The sequence below is a fragment of the Coregonus clupeaformis genome, unplaced genomic scaffold (assembly GCF_020615455.1).
Source record: "Coregonus clupeaformis isolate EN_2021a unplaced genomic scaffold, ASM2061545v1 scaf0063, whole genome shotgun sequence".
NCBI classification, from domain to species: domain Eukaryota; kingdom Metazoa; phylum Chordata; class Actinopteri; order Salmoniformes; family Salmonidae; genus Coregonus; species Coregonus clupeaformis.
Genome location: NW_025533518.1, coordinates 530353 through 548807, shown reverse-complemented (window position 1 = coordinate 548807; position 18455 = coordinate 530353). Strand labels below are relative to the sequence as shown.

The 18455-nt window shown below is 47.4% G+C and overlaps 1 protein-coding gene across 3 annotated transcripts in view; it reads right to left on the bottom strand.

The window, feature by feature from the left end:
• Positions 1-373: 373 nt before the first annotated feature.
• Positions 374-18455, bottom strand: part of LOC121559716 (inhibitor of apoptosis protein-like) — an 82598-nt gene continuing 64516 nt past the window's right edge. The window contains exons 12-14 of one of the 3 annotated variants that reach the window (XM_041872825.2): positions 16291-16494; positions 1935-1976; positions 374-1378 (exon numbers count right to left, since the gene is read on the bottom strand). In XM_041872825.2, the coding sequence (XP_041728759.2) occupies positions 1185-1378; positions 1935-1976; positions 16291-16494 (440 nt within the window). In that variant the 3' untranslated portion in view covers positions 374-1184. The remainder of the gene's footprint in view (positions 1379-1934; positions 1977-16290; positions 16495-18455) is intronic. The other 2 variants (XM_045212907.1, XM_045212908.1) reach the window with 2 other exon arrangements.

Here is an 18455-nt window from a genome sequence, read left to right as displayed (position 1 = left end):
TAGGTTATACTAATTTACTGTAGAGGACTGGTACTGCTTATACCAGAGATAGGTTATACTAATTTACTGTAGAGGACTGGTACTGCTTATACCAGAGATAGGTTATACTAATTTACTGTAGAGGACTGGTACTGCTTATACCAGAGATAGGTTATACTAATTTACTGTAGAGTACTGGTGCTGCTTATACCAGAGATAGGTTATACTCATTTACTGTAGAGTACTGGTACTGCTTATACCAGAGATTATCCAACATTCCTGTTATGAAGTAGAGAGTGTTGTCCTGTGTAAGTTAAGTTTGGAATGAATGATACATTTTACTTAAAAAGTTTCTTTCCATAAGAAAAACGTTAGAAATTTGAGACATTCAATATCAGAACAATCATCACACCTTTTATTTGAGACATTCAAATATCAGAATAATCATCACACCCTTTACATGCGAGCGCCTTGACTGGCCGTTACATATGCATTGCGTCCCAAATGGCCCATTGTTTTCTATATAGTGCACTACTTTTGACCACTTCCCTACATAGGCAATATGGTGTCATTCAGGATGCAGAGCTTTACTGGTTACATCTGTCCAACCTCAGGTCTCTTCCTGTCAATGGACTGATTACATAGATGGACAATTATAGTTAGGCCATTATATAACTCCATGCATTGCTACAGAGTTGTGTAATGTGTATATCTATACAGGAACAGATGTGTTGCTGGTTAAGCAGGTACGTTTAACAGGAGAGATTGTAGAGACGTTGTTTATGGGATAGAGCACGTGTCAAACTCCAGTCCTCGAGGGTTGAGTGTCTGCAGGTTTTCACTACTCACTTGTACATGATTGATCAATAAAGGTCATTGATTAGCTAGGAACTCCCCTCGCCTGGTTGTCTAGGTCTTCATTGATTAGCTAGGAACTCCCCTCGCCTGGTTGTCTAGGTCTTCATTGATTAGCTAGGAACTCCCCTCGCCTGGTTGTCTAGGTCTTCATTGATTAGCTAGGAACTATCCTCGCCTGGTTGTCTAGGTCTTCATTGGACACTAATTGACAGGAGATAAAAACCAGCCGACAGGAAATAGATTGACACGCCTGTAATAGAGTTGGTAGCTGCTCTCTAGGAGTAGAAAGGAGACAAGGTTGGAGAAGTTTGACAGTGTTGGGAGGGGCCATGGTTCCTGGAGATCTTCTAGGAGAGGAATGTTCGGACGGTGCCCTTGACCAGTCCTCTGCAGATGGGACATTTCCTCAGGGATGGAGCACACTCCTTACAGACCACCAGGTGACCACACGGGATGAACACAATGTTCACCTCCTTGTCCATACACACTTTACATGTCCTCTCCTCCTGCAGACGGCGCAGCTGCTCCTCCATCGGCAGGTCTGGAGAGGAGGCAGGGAGGGGGGAGAGGAGGCAGGGAGGGGGGAGAGGAGGCAGGGAGGCAGGGAGGGGGGAGAGGAGGCAGGGAGGGGGAGAGGAGGCAGGGGGGGGGAGAGGAGGCAGGGAGGGTGGGGGAAGGAGAGGAGGCAGGGAGGGGGAGAGGAGGCAGGGAGGGTGGGGGGAGGGAGGCAGGGAGGGTGGGTGGGGGAGAGGAGGCAGGGAGGGTGGGGGAAGGAGCGGAGGGAGGGGGTGGGTGGGGGAGAGGAGGCAGGGAGGGTGGGGGGAAGGAGCGGAGGGAGGGAGGGAGGGAGGGGGGAAGGAGCGGAGGGAGGGAGGGAGGGAGGGGGGAAGGAGCGGAGGGAGGGAGGGAGGGAGGGAGAGGGAGGGAGGGTGGGGGAAGGAGCGGAGGGAGGAAAATAGAGAAGTATGGAGAGACATAAAACAGAAATGGTCTCCCCCATATTGGATGAGGAGACTGCCCCCACCACCCCAGTGCCAAGACCGGCCGGTCTCAGCCACAGCTGAAAGCAGTGTGTGTATGTGAAAGTGTGTGTATACCTGAGAGATCTTGACTCGGTGATGCGGCTTCATTTGCCTGGGCTGAAAGGTGCATTGAGAACAAGCATTAAACAGAAGTTTGAAATGAAATGAAACTGAGCTAGACTGAACTGGCACCAACTAGACTAGACAGAAGACATATCTTTCTATAGGATGTCAGTCTGATGATGTCATGGAGAAGGCTTGTAAAGCACTTTGTGATAAGTGCTGATAAGGCCTTTATTACATCCATTTGATTGCCTTCCTAGATCAGTTGTGTTCCTGAACCCTGAACCCTGACCCCTGACCCCTGACCTACCCACCAACCATTCTCACAGTGACATGGTCAGAACAATACAACACACATCCCTCCACCCCTACCAAACCTGGAGGACTGGACTACTGGTTAGGGAGCTAGGAGTTGGGGAGCTAGGGAGTGAGGGGTTAGGGAGCTAGGAGTTAGGGAGCTAGGGAGTGAGGGGTTAGGGAGCTAGGAGTTAGGGAGCTAGGGAGTGAGGGGTTAGGGAGCTAGGAGTTAGGGAGCTAGGGAGTGAGGGGTTAGGGAGCTAGGAGTTAGGGAGCTAGGGAGTGAGGGTTAGGGAGCTAGGAGTTAGGAGCTGGTGAGGGGTTAGGGAGCTAGGAGTTAGGGGCTAGGAGAGAGGGTTAGGGAGCTAGGAGTTAGGAGCCAGGGTTGGGGAGCTAGGGAGTGAGGGGTTTGGGGAGCTAGGAGTTAGGGAGCTAGGGAGCTAGGAGTTAGGGAGCTAGGAGTTAGGGAGCTAGGGAGTGAGGGGTTAGGGAGCTAGGAGTTGGGGAGCTAGGGAGAGAGGGGTTAGGGAGTTAGGGAGCTAGGGAGAGAGGGGTAGGGAGCTAGGAGTTGGGGAGCTAGGGAGAGAGGTTAGGAGCTAGGAGTTGGGGGCTAGAGTGAGGGGTTAGGAGCTAGGAGTTAGGAGCTAGGGAGAGAGGGGTTAGGAGCCAGGAGTTGGGGGCTAGGGAGTGAGGGGTTTAGGAGCTAGGAGCTAGGGAGCCAGGAGTTAGGAGCTAGGGTTGGGAGCTAGGGAGTGAGGGGTTAGGAGCTAGGAGATAGGAGCTAGGAGCTAGGAGTTAGGAGCTAGGGAGTGAGGGGTTAGGGAGCTAGGAGTTAGGGAGCTAGGGAGTGAGGGGTTAGGGAGCTAGGAGTTAGGGAGCTAGGGAGTGAGGGGTTAGGGAGCTAGGAGTTAGGGAGTGAGGGGTCCATGGGACTACTGGTTAGGGGACTAGGGAGTGAGGGGTTAGGAAGCTAGGAGACAGGGGACTAGGGAGCGCCAGACGGCACAGTTGATGATGTGTCACGCAATGTCTGAGCACGGGAACACGACCTTACCTATGAGGTTAAGTTTTACCCAGAGGTCTCTGAGCAGGCTAGGGGTCAGAGGTGATATTTTACCCAAGGGGTCTTTGAGCAGGTTAGGTTAGGGGTCAGAGGTGATGTTTTACCCAGAGGTCTCTGAGCAGGCTAGGTTAGGGGTCAGAGGTGATGTTTTACCCAGAGGTCTCTGAGCAGGCTAGGTTAGGGGTCAGAGGTGATGTTTTACCCAGAGGTCTCTGAGCAGGTTAGGTTAGGGGTCAGAGGTGATGTTTTACCCAGAGGTCTCTGAGCAGGTTAGGTTAGGGGTCAGAGGTGATGTTTTACCCAGAGGTCTCTGAGCAGGCTAGGTTAGGGGACTCAACATCCGTAGATGTCAAGCTAGCACAGGCACAGGTCACCATACATATCACCATCCCTTCAAAATGCTAAGAATGAACTCACAAAAAGAAATGACTACCGCCCCGTAACACTCACGTCAGTAGCCATGATGTGCTTTGAAAGGCTGGTCATGGCTCACATAAACAAACACCATTATCCCAGAAACCCTAGACCCATTCCAATTTGCATACCGCCCCAACAGATCCACAGATGATGCAATCTCAATTGCACTCCACACTGCCCTTTCCCACCAAGAAAAAAGGAACACCTACGTGAGAATGCTATTCATTGACTACAGCTCAGCATTCAACTCCATAGTGCCCTCAAAGCTCATCACTAAGTTAAGGACCCTGGGACTAAACACCTCCCTCTGCAACTGTATCCTGGACTTCCTGACGGGCCGCCCCCAGGTGGTAAGGGTAGGTAACAACACATCTGCCATGCTGATCCTCAACACGGGGGCCCCTCAGGGGTGTGTGCTCAGTCCCGTCCTGTACTCCCTGTTGACCCATGACTGAATGGCCAAGCATGACTCCAACACCATCATTAAGTTTGATTGACCTCAGCCTTAACCTCTCTCAGGAACCGCCTGGAGTAGGGAAACTACAGATTCCTCCTCTATATCCCCAGGGAAACTACAGATTCCTCCTCTATATCCCCAGGGAAACTACAGATTCCTCCCCTCCCACTACAGATTCCTCCTCTATATCCCCCAGAAACTACAATTCCTCCTCTATATCCCCAGGGAAACTACAGATTCCTCCTCTATATCCCCAGGGAAACTACAGATTCCTCCTCTATATCCCCAGGGAAACTACAGATTCCTCCTCTATATCCCCAGGGAAACTACAGATTCCTCCTCTATATCCCCAGGGAAACTACAGATTCCTCCACTATATCCCCAGGAAACTACAGATTCCTCCTCTATATCCCCAGGAAACCATTCCTCCTCTATATCCCCAGGGAAACTACAGATTCCTCCTCTATATCCCCAGGAAACTACAGATTCCTCCTCTATATCCCCAGGGAAACTACAGATTCCTCCTCTATATCCCCCAGGGAAACTACAGATTCCTCCTCTATATCCCCAGGGAAACTACAGATTCCTCCTCTATATCCCCAGGGAAACTACAGATTCCTCCTCTATATCCCCAGGGAAACTACAGATTCCTCCTCTATATCCCCAGGGAAACTACAGATTATGTAGAAATGTATAAATTGTGATTTGATCAACCCCCTATGTGTGTGTTTTGGATGGAAACTACATTTGTGAAGGAGGGCATGTCTATCCGTTTCCTTAAAGAAAACTTTAGTTGCCAATTGTTTGGTTTCTCCCTCCTTTTCAACGAAAAATATGATGTGATGTGAGTTCAAAATGTTTAAGAACTCCCTCAATTCAGAGGTGGAGCCCCCCACAGTCCAAACATATCAGAGGTGGAGCCCCCCACAGTCCAAACATATCATCAGAGGTGGAGCCCCCCACAGTCCAAACATATCATCAGAGGTGGAGCCCCCCACAGTCCAAAACATATCATCAGAGGTGGAGCCCCCCACAGTCCAAACATATCATCAGAGGTGGAGCCCCCCACAGTCCAAACATATCAGAGGTGGAGCCCCCCACAGTCCAAACATATCAGAGGTGGAGCCCCCCACAGTCCAATCAGAGGTGGAGCCCCCCACAGTCCAATCAGAGGTGGAGCCCCCCACAGTCCAAACATATCATCAGAGGTGGAGCCCCCCACAGTCCAAAACATATCATCAGAGGTGGAGCCCCCCACAGTCCAAACATATCATCAGAGGTGGAGCCCCCCACAGTCCAAACATATCAGAGGTGGAGCCCCCCACAGTCCAAACATATCAGAGGTGGAGCCCCCCACAGTCCAAACATATCAGAGGTGGAGCCCCCCACAGTCCAAACATATCATCAGAGGTGGAGCCCCCCACAGTCCAAACATATCAGAGGTGGAGCCCCCCACAGTCCAAACATATCATCAGAGGTGGAGCCCCCCACAGTCCAAACATATCATCAGAGGTGGAGCCCCCCACAGTCCAAACATATCATCAGAGGTGGAGCCCACCACAGTCCAAACATATCAGAGGTGGAGCCCCCCACAGTCCAAACATATCATCAGAGGTGGAGCCCCCCACAGTCCAAACATATCATCAGAGGTGGAGGCCCCCACAGTCCAAACATATCATCAGAGGTGGAGCCCCCCACAGTCCAAACATATCATCAGAGGTGGAGCCCCCACAGTCCAAACATATCATCAGAGGTGGAGCCCCCACAGTCCAAACATATCATCAGAGGTGGAGCCCCCCACAGTCCAAACATATCATCAGAGGTGGAGCCCCCACAGTCCAAACATATCATCAGAGGTGGAGCCCCCCACAGTCCAAACATATCATCAGAGGTGGAGCCCCCCACAGTCCAAACATATCATCAGAGGTGGAGCCCCCCACAGTCCAAAACATATCATCCAGATACCTCAGGTACAGCAATGGTAAGGTCTTACATTTAGGGAAAACAGTTTCTTCCCAAAAACTCATGTAGAAATTTGCTAAACTTGGGGCAAATTTCTTTCCCATGGCTGGGCCATATATCTGGATATAGTATTTCCCATTGAACTCAGTCGTTTCTGGTGAGGCTCAACTCCAACAAATCCAGATCAACTGGGGTCAGGATATCTCTGAAAAGGCATTTGCAACTTCCTGTAGACCTAATTCGGTATCAAGGTTTGTGTACAGAGAATTAATATAAATGGAAAATAAAAAAAGCTTTTCTTGGTATCTTTAAACCCTGTTGACAAATTCCTGAGTATCCTTAACATAGCTGGGAGTGCTTCTGAGACAGAGGATTGATATAAAATCGATATACAGTAATCCCTCGTTTATCGCGGGGGTTACGTTCCGAAAATGACCCGCGATAAGTGAAATCCGCGAAATAGAAAACTTTTTTTTTTTTACAATTAGCAACTATTACATGTATACAAATACAGTGACTCACGTGTAGGCCGTTTCACTGCTCTTCAGACTGGGCCGCTGCATCCTGACTGCGCTCTGCAGTGTTCTCTTCTTCTGAAGCCCGCGGTGCAGGTGTGTTTGTTCGGGAGAAGAACATAGTGATAGGCAGCTGTTGTCGCTCTTTTTTCTTCTTTGCAAAAAGATCCTTGTACACCGACATGCCACCATCGATTACGTTGGAGAACTGTAACGAACGGCTCATCAAAGGGTCCCATTCCTCAGCTACTCGCTTAAGTTCAGTGGCCATTCGCACCATGGTTGCTAAGCGACGCAAGCGTTAGTCCTTCCTCCTCATCTCTCGTGTCCTCTTCTCCCTCTTCTCTTTCATCGTCGCTTTGTGGCTTTGTCATTTCTGCCAGCTCTGCATCGGTCAGCGGCTGTGCGTCTCCATCAATCAGGGCGTTTATGTCATCCGGACTCATGTCATTAAAGCCGTCTCCTCCAATCTGTTTAGCCAGATTCACAGCTGTTTCTACGGCAGAGTGGTGGACCTCGCTAAGCGAGCCTCCGGTTGCGTTTTGCACTGCCTCTGGCCATAGTTTTTTCCAGCAGGCCTTCAGAGTTTCCGTTTTCATTTCCTGAATGGCCCTCTGAATGTTTTGGAGACACGATGCGATGGTGTATCCACGCCAGTAGTCCTTCAGTGAGAAATCTTGATCCGAGTCCATAGCCGCCAACAAGATGTTGCAGGGTGTTGCGCGTATAGAGAGCCTTGAAAGCACGGATGACTCCTTGGTCCATGGGCTGAATCAGGGATGTAGTGTTTGGCGGCAGAAATTGCGATTTGCACACCATCATATGCCAAATCATTACCGTGACCTCCGGCGTTGTCAAGGAGCAGAAGCACTTTAAAGTCCAGTCCCTTTCCTCTCAAATAACACTTGACCTCCGGGATGAAACAGTTTTTGAACCAATCCAGATTGAGCGCTTTTGTCATCCAAGCCTTTGCATTGTACATCCAGTAAACAGGCAAATCATCCTTATTTTTGTTTTTCAGCGCCCTGGGATTTTTAGACCTGTAAATCAGCCCCGGTTTAATCATGAAACCTGCGGCATTTCCGCACATAGCCAGGGTCAAACGGTCTTTGTGAACTTTAAATCCTGGGGCTTTGGCTTCTTCCTGCATGATGAAGGTGCGGGAGGGCATTCGTTTCCAAAATAAGGCAGTCTCATCCATGTTAAAAACTTGTTCGGGCTTATATCCCCCCTCCTCAATGATCGCCTTGAATTTATTGTTCACGAAGGCTTCTGCCTCAGCGGTATCCGCAGACGCCATCTCACCGTGCAGACAAACATTTTTAAGTCCAAAGCGTTTCTTAAACTTTTCAAACCAGCCCTTGCTTGCATTAAATGCGCTTGGCACTTTGTCAGCAGCACTTGCTGGGGGCCTGGCATCCTCTCCCACTGTGTCAGCAGCACTTGCTGAGGGCCCGGCATCCTCTCCCTCTTCCCCGTCACTGACAGCAAAGTTTTCATACAGCATTCTCGCTTTTGTGCAGATAACGTTTGTATCCAGGGTTATGTTTTTTTTCCTGCAGTCATTAGTCCACAGAGCTAATGCCGTCTCCATCCGTACCATGGTCTTGTTGCGGACAGTTACAACCCTTTTTGCATTCGTATTAAAATTGACTGCTGCTGTCGTCCTTATGTTTTTTTCCTCCTTCTTTATGTAACGAACGGAAGATTCATTGATTCCGTAATGGCGAGCAACGGCTGCATAGCTTTTACCTTCCCTTAGCATGTCCAGAAGTTTAACTTTATCTGAGATAGGTAGCATCTTCCGCCGTTTGGGCCCATCCGCAGGTGCTTTTGTCGGTCCAGGCCGTTTCGCCGACATTATGGGTTTAGGAGATGTTCGAAATTACAAGATAATTTGGCCAACTTAATGTAAATTTGCCAAGCTGTTTTATGTACGTACACATAACTGCACGAGACGACAAAATGATAGCACAATTCGTAGCATGTTTTGATACAAGAAGCGGGAGTGAGTTTTTAGCGAATCAGAATGCAGAGCACAATGCACCAAAAAAAAAAATGCATTATGAAAATCCGCGAAATAGCGAATCCGCGATAAGTGAACCGCGAAGTGGCGAGGGATCACTGTATTCAGCAATACAATAAGATTCTGAGCCACAATCACTTGCTATGGGTATCCCGCAGGGAACTCTGGAGGGAACCGTCCACGTCTCAGGAGATTTATGGATTTTAGGCAGTAAGTAAAACTGCCTAGGTCTTGGAGAATCTGGCCCAAAAAGATAGACCATCTGTTTATCCGTAATATACGTATCCTCCTACAGTTGACTCACTATCTCCTGGATTCATCTTTGTGTTTCCAGTTGTGTTGAGTGGAGCAACGGGACGTAGTGTTTGACTTGATCTAATGGTCTATTAGCTTCCAGAAGATATTGACCTTTATCCATTATAACAATCTGAGACCCCTTATCTGCTGCTTTAAGCACTATATTCTGATTGCTGCTCAATGTTTTTAGAGCTTGATTCTGTTGCTTTGTAAGGTTAAAACTTATTTACAGGTCTGGGTCTGAATTGTGAAAAGGAATCCACATCCCTACATATAAGGGTCTGTATGGGAAGCCACATCCCTCCGTATAAGGGTCTGTATAGGAAGCCACATCCCTCCGTATAAGGGTCTGTATAGGAAGCCACATCCCTCCGTATAAGGGTCTGTATAGGAAGCCACATCCCTCCGTATAAGGGGTCTGTATAGGAAGCCACATCCCTCCGTATAAGGGTCTGTATAGGAAGCCACATCCCTCCGTATAAGGGTCTGTATAGGAAGCCACATCCCTCCGTATAAGGGTCTGTATAGGAAGCCACATCCCTCCGTATAAGGGTCTGTATCAGGAAGCCACATCCCTCCGTATAAGGGTCTGTATAGGAAGCCACATCCCTCCGTATAAGGGTCTGTATAGGAAGCCACATCCCTCCGTATAAGGGTCTGTATAGGAAGCCACATCCCTCCGTATAAGGGTCTGTATAGGAAGCCACATCCCTCCGTATAAGGGTCTGTAAAGGAAGCCACATCCCTACGTATAAGGGTCTGTATAGGAAGCCACATCCCTCCGTATAAGGGTCTGTAAAGGAAGCCACATCCCTACGTATAAGGGTCTGTATAGGAAGCCACATCCCTACGTATAAGGGTCTGTATAGGAAGCCACATCCCTACGTATAAGGGTCTGTATAGGAAGCCACATCCCTACGTATAAGGGTCTGTATAGGTTCTGACACTGACTCCAACTGAGGTTCCCAATGTGAGGGGTTTGGAAATGGTGTACGGGGAAAATCTATTTCATAATCAAAATGGTCTAATAATTTAAATCTTCTATGATAAACTTGTAGATCCCCCCCCCGGAGCTCCCTGCGGTCCACCTGTTTAGGAGTTGGTATGAAAGTCAGTCCTCTTTCTAGAACCTCACTCTCAGCTTGGTTGAGCCTGAAGGAGGAAGAGAGGTTTTTAATGTTAGAATGTTGGGGAGTTGTAAGAGAACACTCCTCCCCCATTACATGTTAAACTGTTCTAGACAGTATTTAAAAAGGTCTGAGGCAGTATCCCTACTCCAGTGAACCGGATCCCAGGGGTCTGAGGCAGTATCCCTACTCCAGTGAACCGGATCCCAGGGGTCTGAGGCAGTATCCCTACTCCAGTGAACCGGATCCCAGGGGTCTGAGGCAGTATCCCTACTCCAGTGAACCGGATCCCAGGGGTCTGAGGCAGTATCCCTACTCCAGTGAACCGGATCCCAGGGGTCTGAGGCAGTATCCCTACTCCAGTGAACCGGATCCCAGGGGTCTGAGGCAGTATCCCTACTCCAGTGAACCGGATCCCAGGGGTCTGAGGCAGTATCCCTACTCCAGTGAACCGGATCCCAGGGGGTCTGAGGCAGTATCCCTACTCCAGTGAACCGGATCCCTGGGGTCTGAGGCAGTATCCCTACTCCAGTGAACCGGATCCCAGGGGTCTGAGGCAGTATCCCTACTCCAGTGAACCGGATCCCAGGGGTCTGAGGCAGTATCCCTACTCCAGTGAACCGGATCCCTGGGGTCTGAGGCAGTATCCCTACTCCAGTGAACCGGATCCCTGGGGTCTGAGGCAGTATCCCTACTCCAGTGAACCGGATCCCAGGGGTCTGAGGCAGTATCCCTACTCCAGTGAACCGGATCCCTGGGGTCTGAGGCAGTATCCCTACTCCAGTGAACCGGATCCCTGGGGTCTGAGGCAGTATCCCTACTCCAGTGAACCGGATCCCTGGGGTCTGAGGCAGTATCCCTACTCCAGTGAACCGGATCCCAGGGGTCTGAGGCAGTATCCCTACTCCAGTGAACCGGATCCCTGGGGTCTGAGGCAGTATCCCTACTCCAGTGAACCGGATCCCAGGGGTCTGAGGCAGTATCCCTACTCCAGTGAACCGGATCCCAGGGGTCTGAGGCAGTATCCCTACTCCAGTGAACTGGATCCCAGGGGTCTGAGGCAGTATTCCTACTCCAGTGAACTGGATCCCAGGGGTCTGTGTGAAACCTGAGTTTACTAAGGTATTTAAACAACCCCATCTCTCCCCTATGGTCTTATTCAGCTTCTGTACCAGACTGCTGATCCTTAGCTGGTCTATCGGAGTAATGTACGAGTGGTACGTAGACGGCTGCATTGGGGAAGGCCTCCTTACTAGCCCTCAACAGTTTCTGTAACTGCTTCCAAGATGTAGTCGGCGGCTTGCTTCCCCAAACAATTGTTGAGGTCTACAGACAACACTACCTTCTGTCATTGGGTTTGGATGGAGCTTCTGGAAAACACTGTTAATATGATAAAAGGCGACCCCAGGGAGGCTATCCACCTGTACATGAGAATCTGACAAATCTGGAATACGTGCTAGATTAGAATCCCCCGCAATCACTGTTGGTTTATCGATCTGTATTTCCCACTCCTGAATCTTCCTCTCTGACCTAGGGTGTCTTATTGGTTCTAGTCCTGAATCTTCCTCTCTGACCTAGGGTGTCTTATTGGTTCTAGTCCTGAATCTTCCTCTCTGACCTAGGGTCTTATTGGTTCTAGTCCTGAATCTTCCTCTCTGACCTAGGGTGTCTTATTGGTTCCAGTCCTGAATCTTCCTCTCTGACCTAGGGTGTCTTATTGGTTCTAGTCCTGAATCTTCCTCTCTGACCTAGGGTGTCTTATTGGTTCTAGTCCTGAATCTCCCTCTCTGACCTAGGGTGTCTTATTGGTTCTAGTCCTGAATCTTCCTCTCTGACCTAGGGTGTCTTATTGGTTCTAGTCCTGAATCTTCCTCTCTGACCTAGGGTGTCTTATTGGTTCCAGTCCTGAATGTTCCTCTCTGACCTAGGGTGTCTTATTGGTTCTAGTCCTGAATCTTCCTCTCTGACCTAGGGTATCTTATTGGTTCCAGTCCTGAATCTTCCTCTCTGACCTAGGGTGTCTTATTGGTTCCAGTCCTGAATCTTCCTCTCTGACCTAGGGTGTCTTATTGGTTCTAGTCCTGAATCTCCCTCTCTGACCTAGGGTGTCTTATTGGTTCTAGTCCTGAATCTTCCTCTCTGACCTAGGGTGTCTTATTGGTTCTAGTCCTGAATCTTCCTCTCTGACCTAGGGTGTCTTATTGGTTCTAGTCCTGGATCTTCCTCTCTGACCTAGGGTGTCTTATTGGTTCTAGTCCTGAATCTTCCTCTCTGACCTAGGGTGTCTTATTGGTTCTAGTCCTGGATCTTCCTCTCTGACCTAGGGTGTCTTATTGGTTATAGTCCTGAATCTTCCTCTCTGACCTAGGGTGTCTTATTGGTTCTAGTCCTGGATCTTCCTCTCTGACCTAGGGTGTCTTATTGGTTCTAGTCCTGAATCTTCCTCTCTGACCTAGGGTGTCTTATTGGTTCTAGTCCTGAATCTTCCTCTCTGACCTAGGGTGTCTTATTGGTTCCAGTCCTGAATGTTCCTCTCTGACCTAGGGTGTCTTATTGGTTCTAGTCCTGAATCTTCCTCTCTGACCTAGGGTATCTTATTGGTTCCAGTCCTGAATCTTCCTCTCTGACCTAGGGTGTCTTATTGGTTCCAGTCCTGAATCTTCCTCTCTGACCTAGGGTGTCTTATTGGTTCTAGTCCTGAATCTCCCTCTCTGACCTAGGGTGTCTTATTGGTTCTAGTCCTGAATCTTCCTCTCTGACCTAGGGTGTCTTATTGGTTCTAGTCCTGAATCTTCCTCTCTGACCTAGGGTGTCTTATTGGTTCTAGTCCTGAATCTTCCTCTCTGACCTAGGGTGTCTTATTGGTTCTAGTCCTGAATCTCCCTCTCTGACCTAGGGTGTCTTATTGGTTCTAGTCCTGAATCTTCCTCTCTGACCTAGGGTGTCTTATTGGTTCTAGTCCTGAATCTTCCTCTCTGACCTAGGGTGTCTTATTGGTTCTAGTCCTGAATCTTCCTCTCTGACCTAGGGTGTCTTATTGGTTCTAGTCCTGAATCTTCCTCTCTGACCTAGGGTGTCTTATTGGTTCTAGTCCTGGATCTTCCTCTCTGACCTAGGGTGTCTTATTGGTTCTAGTCCTGAATCTTCCTCTCTGACCTAGGGTGTCTTATTGGTTCTAGTCCTGGATCTTCCTCTCTGACCTAGGGTGTCTTATTGGTTCTAGTCCTGGATCTTCCTCTCTGACCTAGGGTGTCTTATTGGTTCTAGTCCTGAATCTTCCTCTCTGACCTAGGGTGTCTTATTGGTTCTAGTCCTGGATCTTCCTCTCTGACCTAGGGTGTCTTATTGGTTCTAGTCCTGAATCTTCCTCTCTGACCTAGGGTGTCTTATTGGTTCCAGTCCTGAATCTTCCTCTCTGACCTAGGGTGTCTTATTGGTTCTAGTCCTGAATCTTCCTCTCTGACCTAGGGTGTCTTATTGGTTCCAGTCCTGAATCTTCCTCTCTGACCTAGGGTGTCTTATTGGTTCTAGTCCTGAATCTTCCTCTCTGACCTAGGGTGTCTTATTGGTTCTAGTCCTGAATCTTCCTCTCTGACCTAGGGTGTCTTATTGGTTCTAGTCCTGAATCTTCCTCTGACCTAGGGTGTCTTATTGGTTCCAGTCCTGAATCTTCCTCTCTGACCTAGGGTGTCTTATTGGTTCTAGTCCTGAATCTTCCTCTCTGACCTAGGGTGTCTTATTGGTTCTAGTCCTGAATCTTCCTCTCTGACCTAGGGTGTCTTATTGGTTCTAGTCCTGAATCTTCCTCTCTGACCTAGGGTGTCTTATTGGTTCTAGTCCTGAATCTTCCTCTCTGACCTAGGGTGTCTTATTGGTTCCAGTCCTGAATCTTCCTCTCTGACCTAGGGTGTCTTATTGGTTCCAGTCCTGAATCTTCCTCTCTGACCTAGGGTGTCTTATTGGTTCCAGTCCTGAATCTTCCTCTCTGACCTAGGGTGTCTTATTGGTTCTAGTCCTGAATCTCCCTCTCTGACCTAGGGTGTCTTATTGGTTCTAGTCCTGAATCTCCCTCTCTGACCTAGGGTGTCTTATTGGTTCTAGTCCTGAATCTCCCTCTCTGACCTAGGGTGTCTTATTGGTTCTAGTCCTGAATCTTCCTCTGACCTAGGGTGTCTTATTGGTTCTAGTCCTGAATCTCCCTCTCTGACCTAGGGTGTCTTATTGGTTCTAGTCCTGAATCTTCCTCTCTGACCTAGGGTGTCTTATTGGTTCTAGTCCTGAATCTTCCTCTCTGACCTAGGGTGTCTGATGGGTTCCAGGTGTGGAGCAGGAACAGACCCATGTGGAGGACATGTCTTTAAAATGTTAGTAGGGGACTCAGATTGGGAATCACTCCGACAACGCTGGCATTTAGGAGTACCACCCATCATCACTTTCTGTCCACCTATTGGCTGTACCTTGACAATAGCACACTGAGCCTGCTCCGCCCCACCCTGGAGCCCCTGCTGTTCTGTGTCTGGAGGAGAAGCAGAACAGATGGAGTTACTACATGGCAGCACCACACCACTGTATGGCACCGTCGGCATCACTACACTGTTTCTGGGGAACTGTTCCTGATCTACTGCAATAGTACTCGTAGTCCCCTGTAGCTCAGTTGGTAGAGCATGGCGCTTGCAACGCCAGGGTTGTGGGTTTGTTTCCCACAGGGGACTAGACTGAAGAAAATGTATGCACTCACTAACTAAGTCGCTCTGGATAAGAGCGTTTGCTAAAATGACTAAAATGTAAAATGTACTCTCTTCCGGTTTGCTGAACCCTTAGCATAGGAGTTGAGAAGGGCCAGCCAATGGTGGGAAGGATTCAGAGGACAGGGTCTCAGAGGTCTGAATGGTTGGAGCTGAGCCTTCTCCCTGTAGCATTACGGGTTTCTGCAGAAGAAGCAGTAAACTAACGTTTACATCTAGCTTTACTCCACAGGGGACTCCAGCTCACAGCTCTGTTAAAAACCTCCACATCAAAGCCCTGCAACTCCTCCAATGGCTATCACTGCATCATAACGTTAAACTGGAATAAACAGGACAATGTCCTGCTATTGGGCTGTGTTTGGCCTGTGTTTGGGCTGTGTTTGGGCTGTGTTTGGGCTGTGTTTGGGCTGTGTTTGGGCTGTGTTTGGGCTGTGTTTGGCCTGTGTTTGGCCTGTGTTTGGCCTGTGTTTGGCCTGTGTTTGGCCTGTGTTTGGGCTGTGTTTGGCCTGTGTTTGGCCTGTGTTTGGCCTGTGTTTGGCCTGTGTTTGGCCTGTGTTTGGCCTGTGTTTGGCCTGTGTTTGGGCTGTGTTTGGGCTGTGTTTGGCCTGTGTTTGGCCTGTGTTTGGCCTGTGTTTGGGCTGTGTTTGGGCTGTGTTTGGCCTGTGTTTGGGCTGTGTTTGGCCTGTGTTTGGGCTGTGTTTGGCCTGTGTTTGGCCTGTGTTTGGCCTGTGTTTCTCTAGTGGAACAGTAGTTCTAGGAGCAGCCGGTCTCCTCTGTTCTGGTAGGGGTGGACCACCATTACTCACCCAATAGGATATTACTGGTCAAGACCTCAAATCGGTTGCGGAGTGGTATCGACATATTGGTGGAATAAGGTCACTAAAACTGCTGGTTAGACAGGGTAGACCCAAGAGCAGGTCTCTGCTGTCTTCTAGTGGACATTTATCAGTACTGCTTGCCACATGGAACCTCAACGGAGGCCCAGTGCAAGTCCTCAAAGGAAGGCTCAAACAATTGTTTGTCAAACTTGGAACTATAAAAGAGTGTGTTCTCCAATTGGATGTCAGACGTTAGGGGTCAGAGGTGATGTTTTACCCATGAGGTCTTTGAGCAGGTTAGGGTTAGGGGTCAGACGTTAGGGGTCAGAGGTGATGTTTTACCCAGAGGTCTCTGAGCAGATTAGGGTTAGGGGTCAGAGGTGATGTTTTACCCAGAGGTCTCTGAGCAGATTAGGGTTAGGGGTCAGACGTGATGTTTTACCCATGAGGTCTCGGAGCAGATTAGGGTTAGGGGTCAGAGGTGATGTTTTACCCAGAGGTCTCTGAGCAGATTAGGGTTAGGGGTCAGACGTGATGTTTTACCCATGAGGTCTCGGAGCAGATTAGGGTTAGGGGTCAGAGGTGATGTTTTACCCAGAGGTCTCTGAGCAGATTAGGGTTAGGGGTCAGACGTGATGTTTTACCCATGAGGTCTCGGAGCAGGCTAGGGTTAGGGGTCAGAGGTGATGTTTTACCCATGAGGTCTCGGAGCAGGTAGACATCGTTCTTCTGGATCCAGTTCCTGAAGACCTCAGCTGCTGCGTTCCCTTTAGTCAAGACCAAGTCTATCAGTCTGGCTGTCTGCTGCTGAGAGGACTGGCCCTGGAGACCACTGTACTCCTCTCCACCTGAAGACACAGGGGTCAATGTCACTCTTCAGAACATAAATATTTCACTATAGTAGAAGCTAGTAGTATTTAAATGTACTGCAGTAGCATATAAGTAGTACTGTAGATATAAACAAATGTACTGATGTTTTGCTCTGATTTGGTCCAGGATCGACTCTTCATAAATATAGTACTTTAATATACTAGCTAGTAGTATATAACATGCAGTAGTAAATTAGTAGTAGCTAGTAGTATATAACATGCAGTAGTACAGTAGGAGTATATAACATGTAGTAGTAGAGTAGGAGTATATAACATGTAGTAGTAGTACAGTAGGAGTATATAACATGTAGTAGTAGTAGTACAGTAGGAGTATATAACATGTAGTAGTAGTACAGTAGGAGTATATAACATGCAGTAGTAGTACAGTAGGAGTATATAACATGTAGTAGTAGTAGTACAGTAGGAGTATATAACATGTAGTAGTAGTACAGTAGGAGTATATAACATGTAGTAGTAAATTAGTAGTAGCTAGTAGTATATAACATGTAGTAGTAGTACAGTAGGAGTATATAACATGTAGTAGTAGTATATAACATGTAGTAGTACAGTAGGAGTATATAACATGTAGTAGTAAATTAGTAGTAGCTAGTAGTATATAACATGTAGTAGTAGTACAGTAGGAGTATATAACATGTAGTAGTAGTACAGTAGGAGTATATAACATGTAGTAGGAGTACAGTAGGAGTATATAACATGTAGTAGGAGTACAGTAGGAGTATATAACATGTAGTATGAGTACAGTAGGAGTATATAACATGCAGTAGTAGTACAGTAGGAGTATATAACATGTAGTAGTAGTACAGTAGTAGTATATAACATGTAGTAGTAGTACAGTAGGAGCAAATAACACGTAGTAGTAGTACAGAAGGAGTATATAGCATGTAGTAGTAGTACAGTAGGAGTATATAACATGTAGTAGTAGTACAGTAGGAGTATATAACATGCAGTAGTAGTACAGTAGGAGTATATAACATGTAGTAGTAGTACAGTAGGAATATATAACATGTAGTAGGAGTATATAACATGTAGTAGTAGTACAGTAGGAGTATATAACATGTAGTAGTAGTACAGTAGGAGTATATAACATGTAGTAGTAGTACAGTAGGAGTATATAACATGCAGTAGTAGTACAGTAGGAGTATATAACATGCAGTAGTAGTAGTACAGTAGGAGTATATAACATGCAGTAGTAGTACAGTAGGAGTATATAACATGTAGTAGTAGTATATAACATGCAGTAGTAGTACAGTAGGAGTATATAACATGTAGTAGTACAGTAGGAGTATATAACATGCAGTAGTAGTACAGTAGGAGTATATAACATGTAGTAGTAGTACAGTAGGAGTATATAACATGTAGTAGTAGTAGTACAGTAGGAGTATATAACATGTAGTAGTAGTACAGTAGGAGTATATAACATGTAGTAGTAGTAGTACAGTAGGAGTATATAACATGCAGTAGTAGTACAGTAGGAGTATATAACATGTAGTAGTAGTAGTACAGTAGGAGTATATAACATGTAGTAGTAGTACAGTAGGAGTATATAACATGTAGTAGTAGTAGTACAGTAGGAGTATATAACATGTAGTAGTAGTACAGTAGGAGTATATAACATGTAGTAGTAGTACAGTAGGAGTATATAACATGCAGTAGTAGTAGTACAGTAGGAGTATATAACATGCAGTAGTAGTACAGTAGGAGTATATAACATGTAGTAGTAGTACAGTAGGAGTATATAACATGCAGTAGTAGTACAGTAGGAGTATATAACATGTAGTAGTAGTACAGTAGGAGTATATAACATGTAGTAGTAGTACAGTAGGAGTATATAACATGCAGTAGTAGTACAGTAGGAGTATATAACATGCAGTAGTAGTACAATAGGAGTATATAACATGTAGTAGTAGTAGTACAGTAGG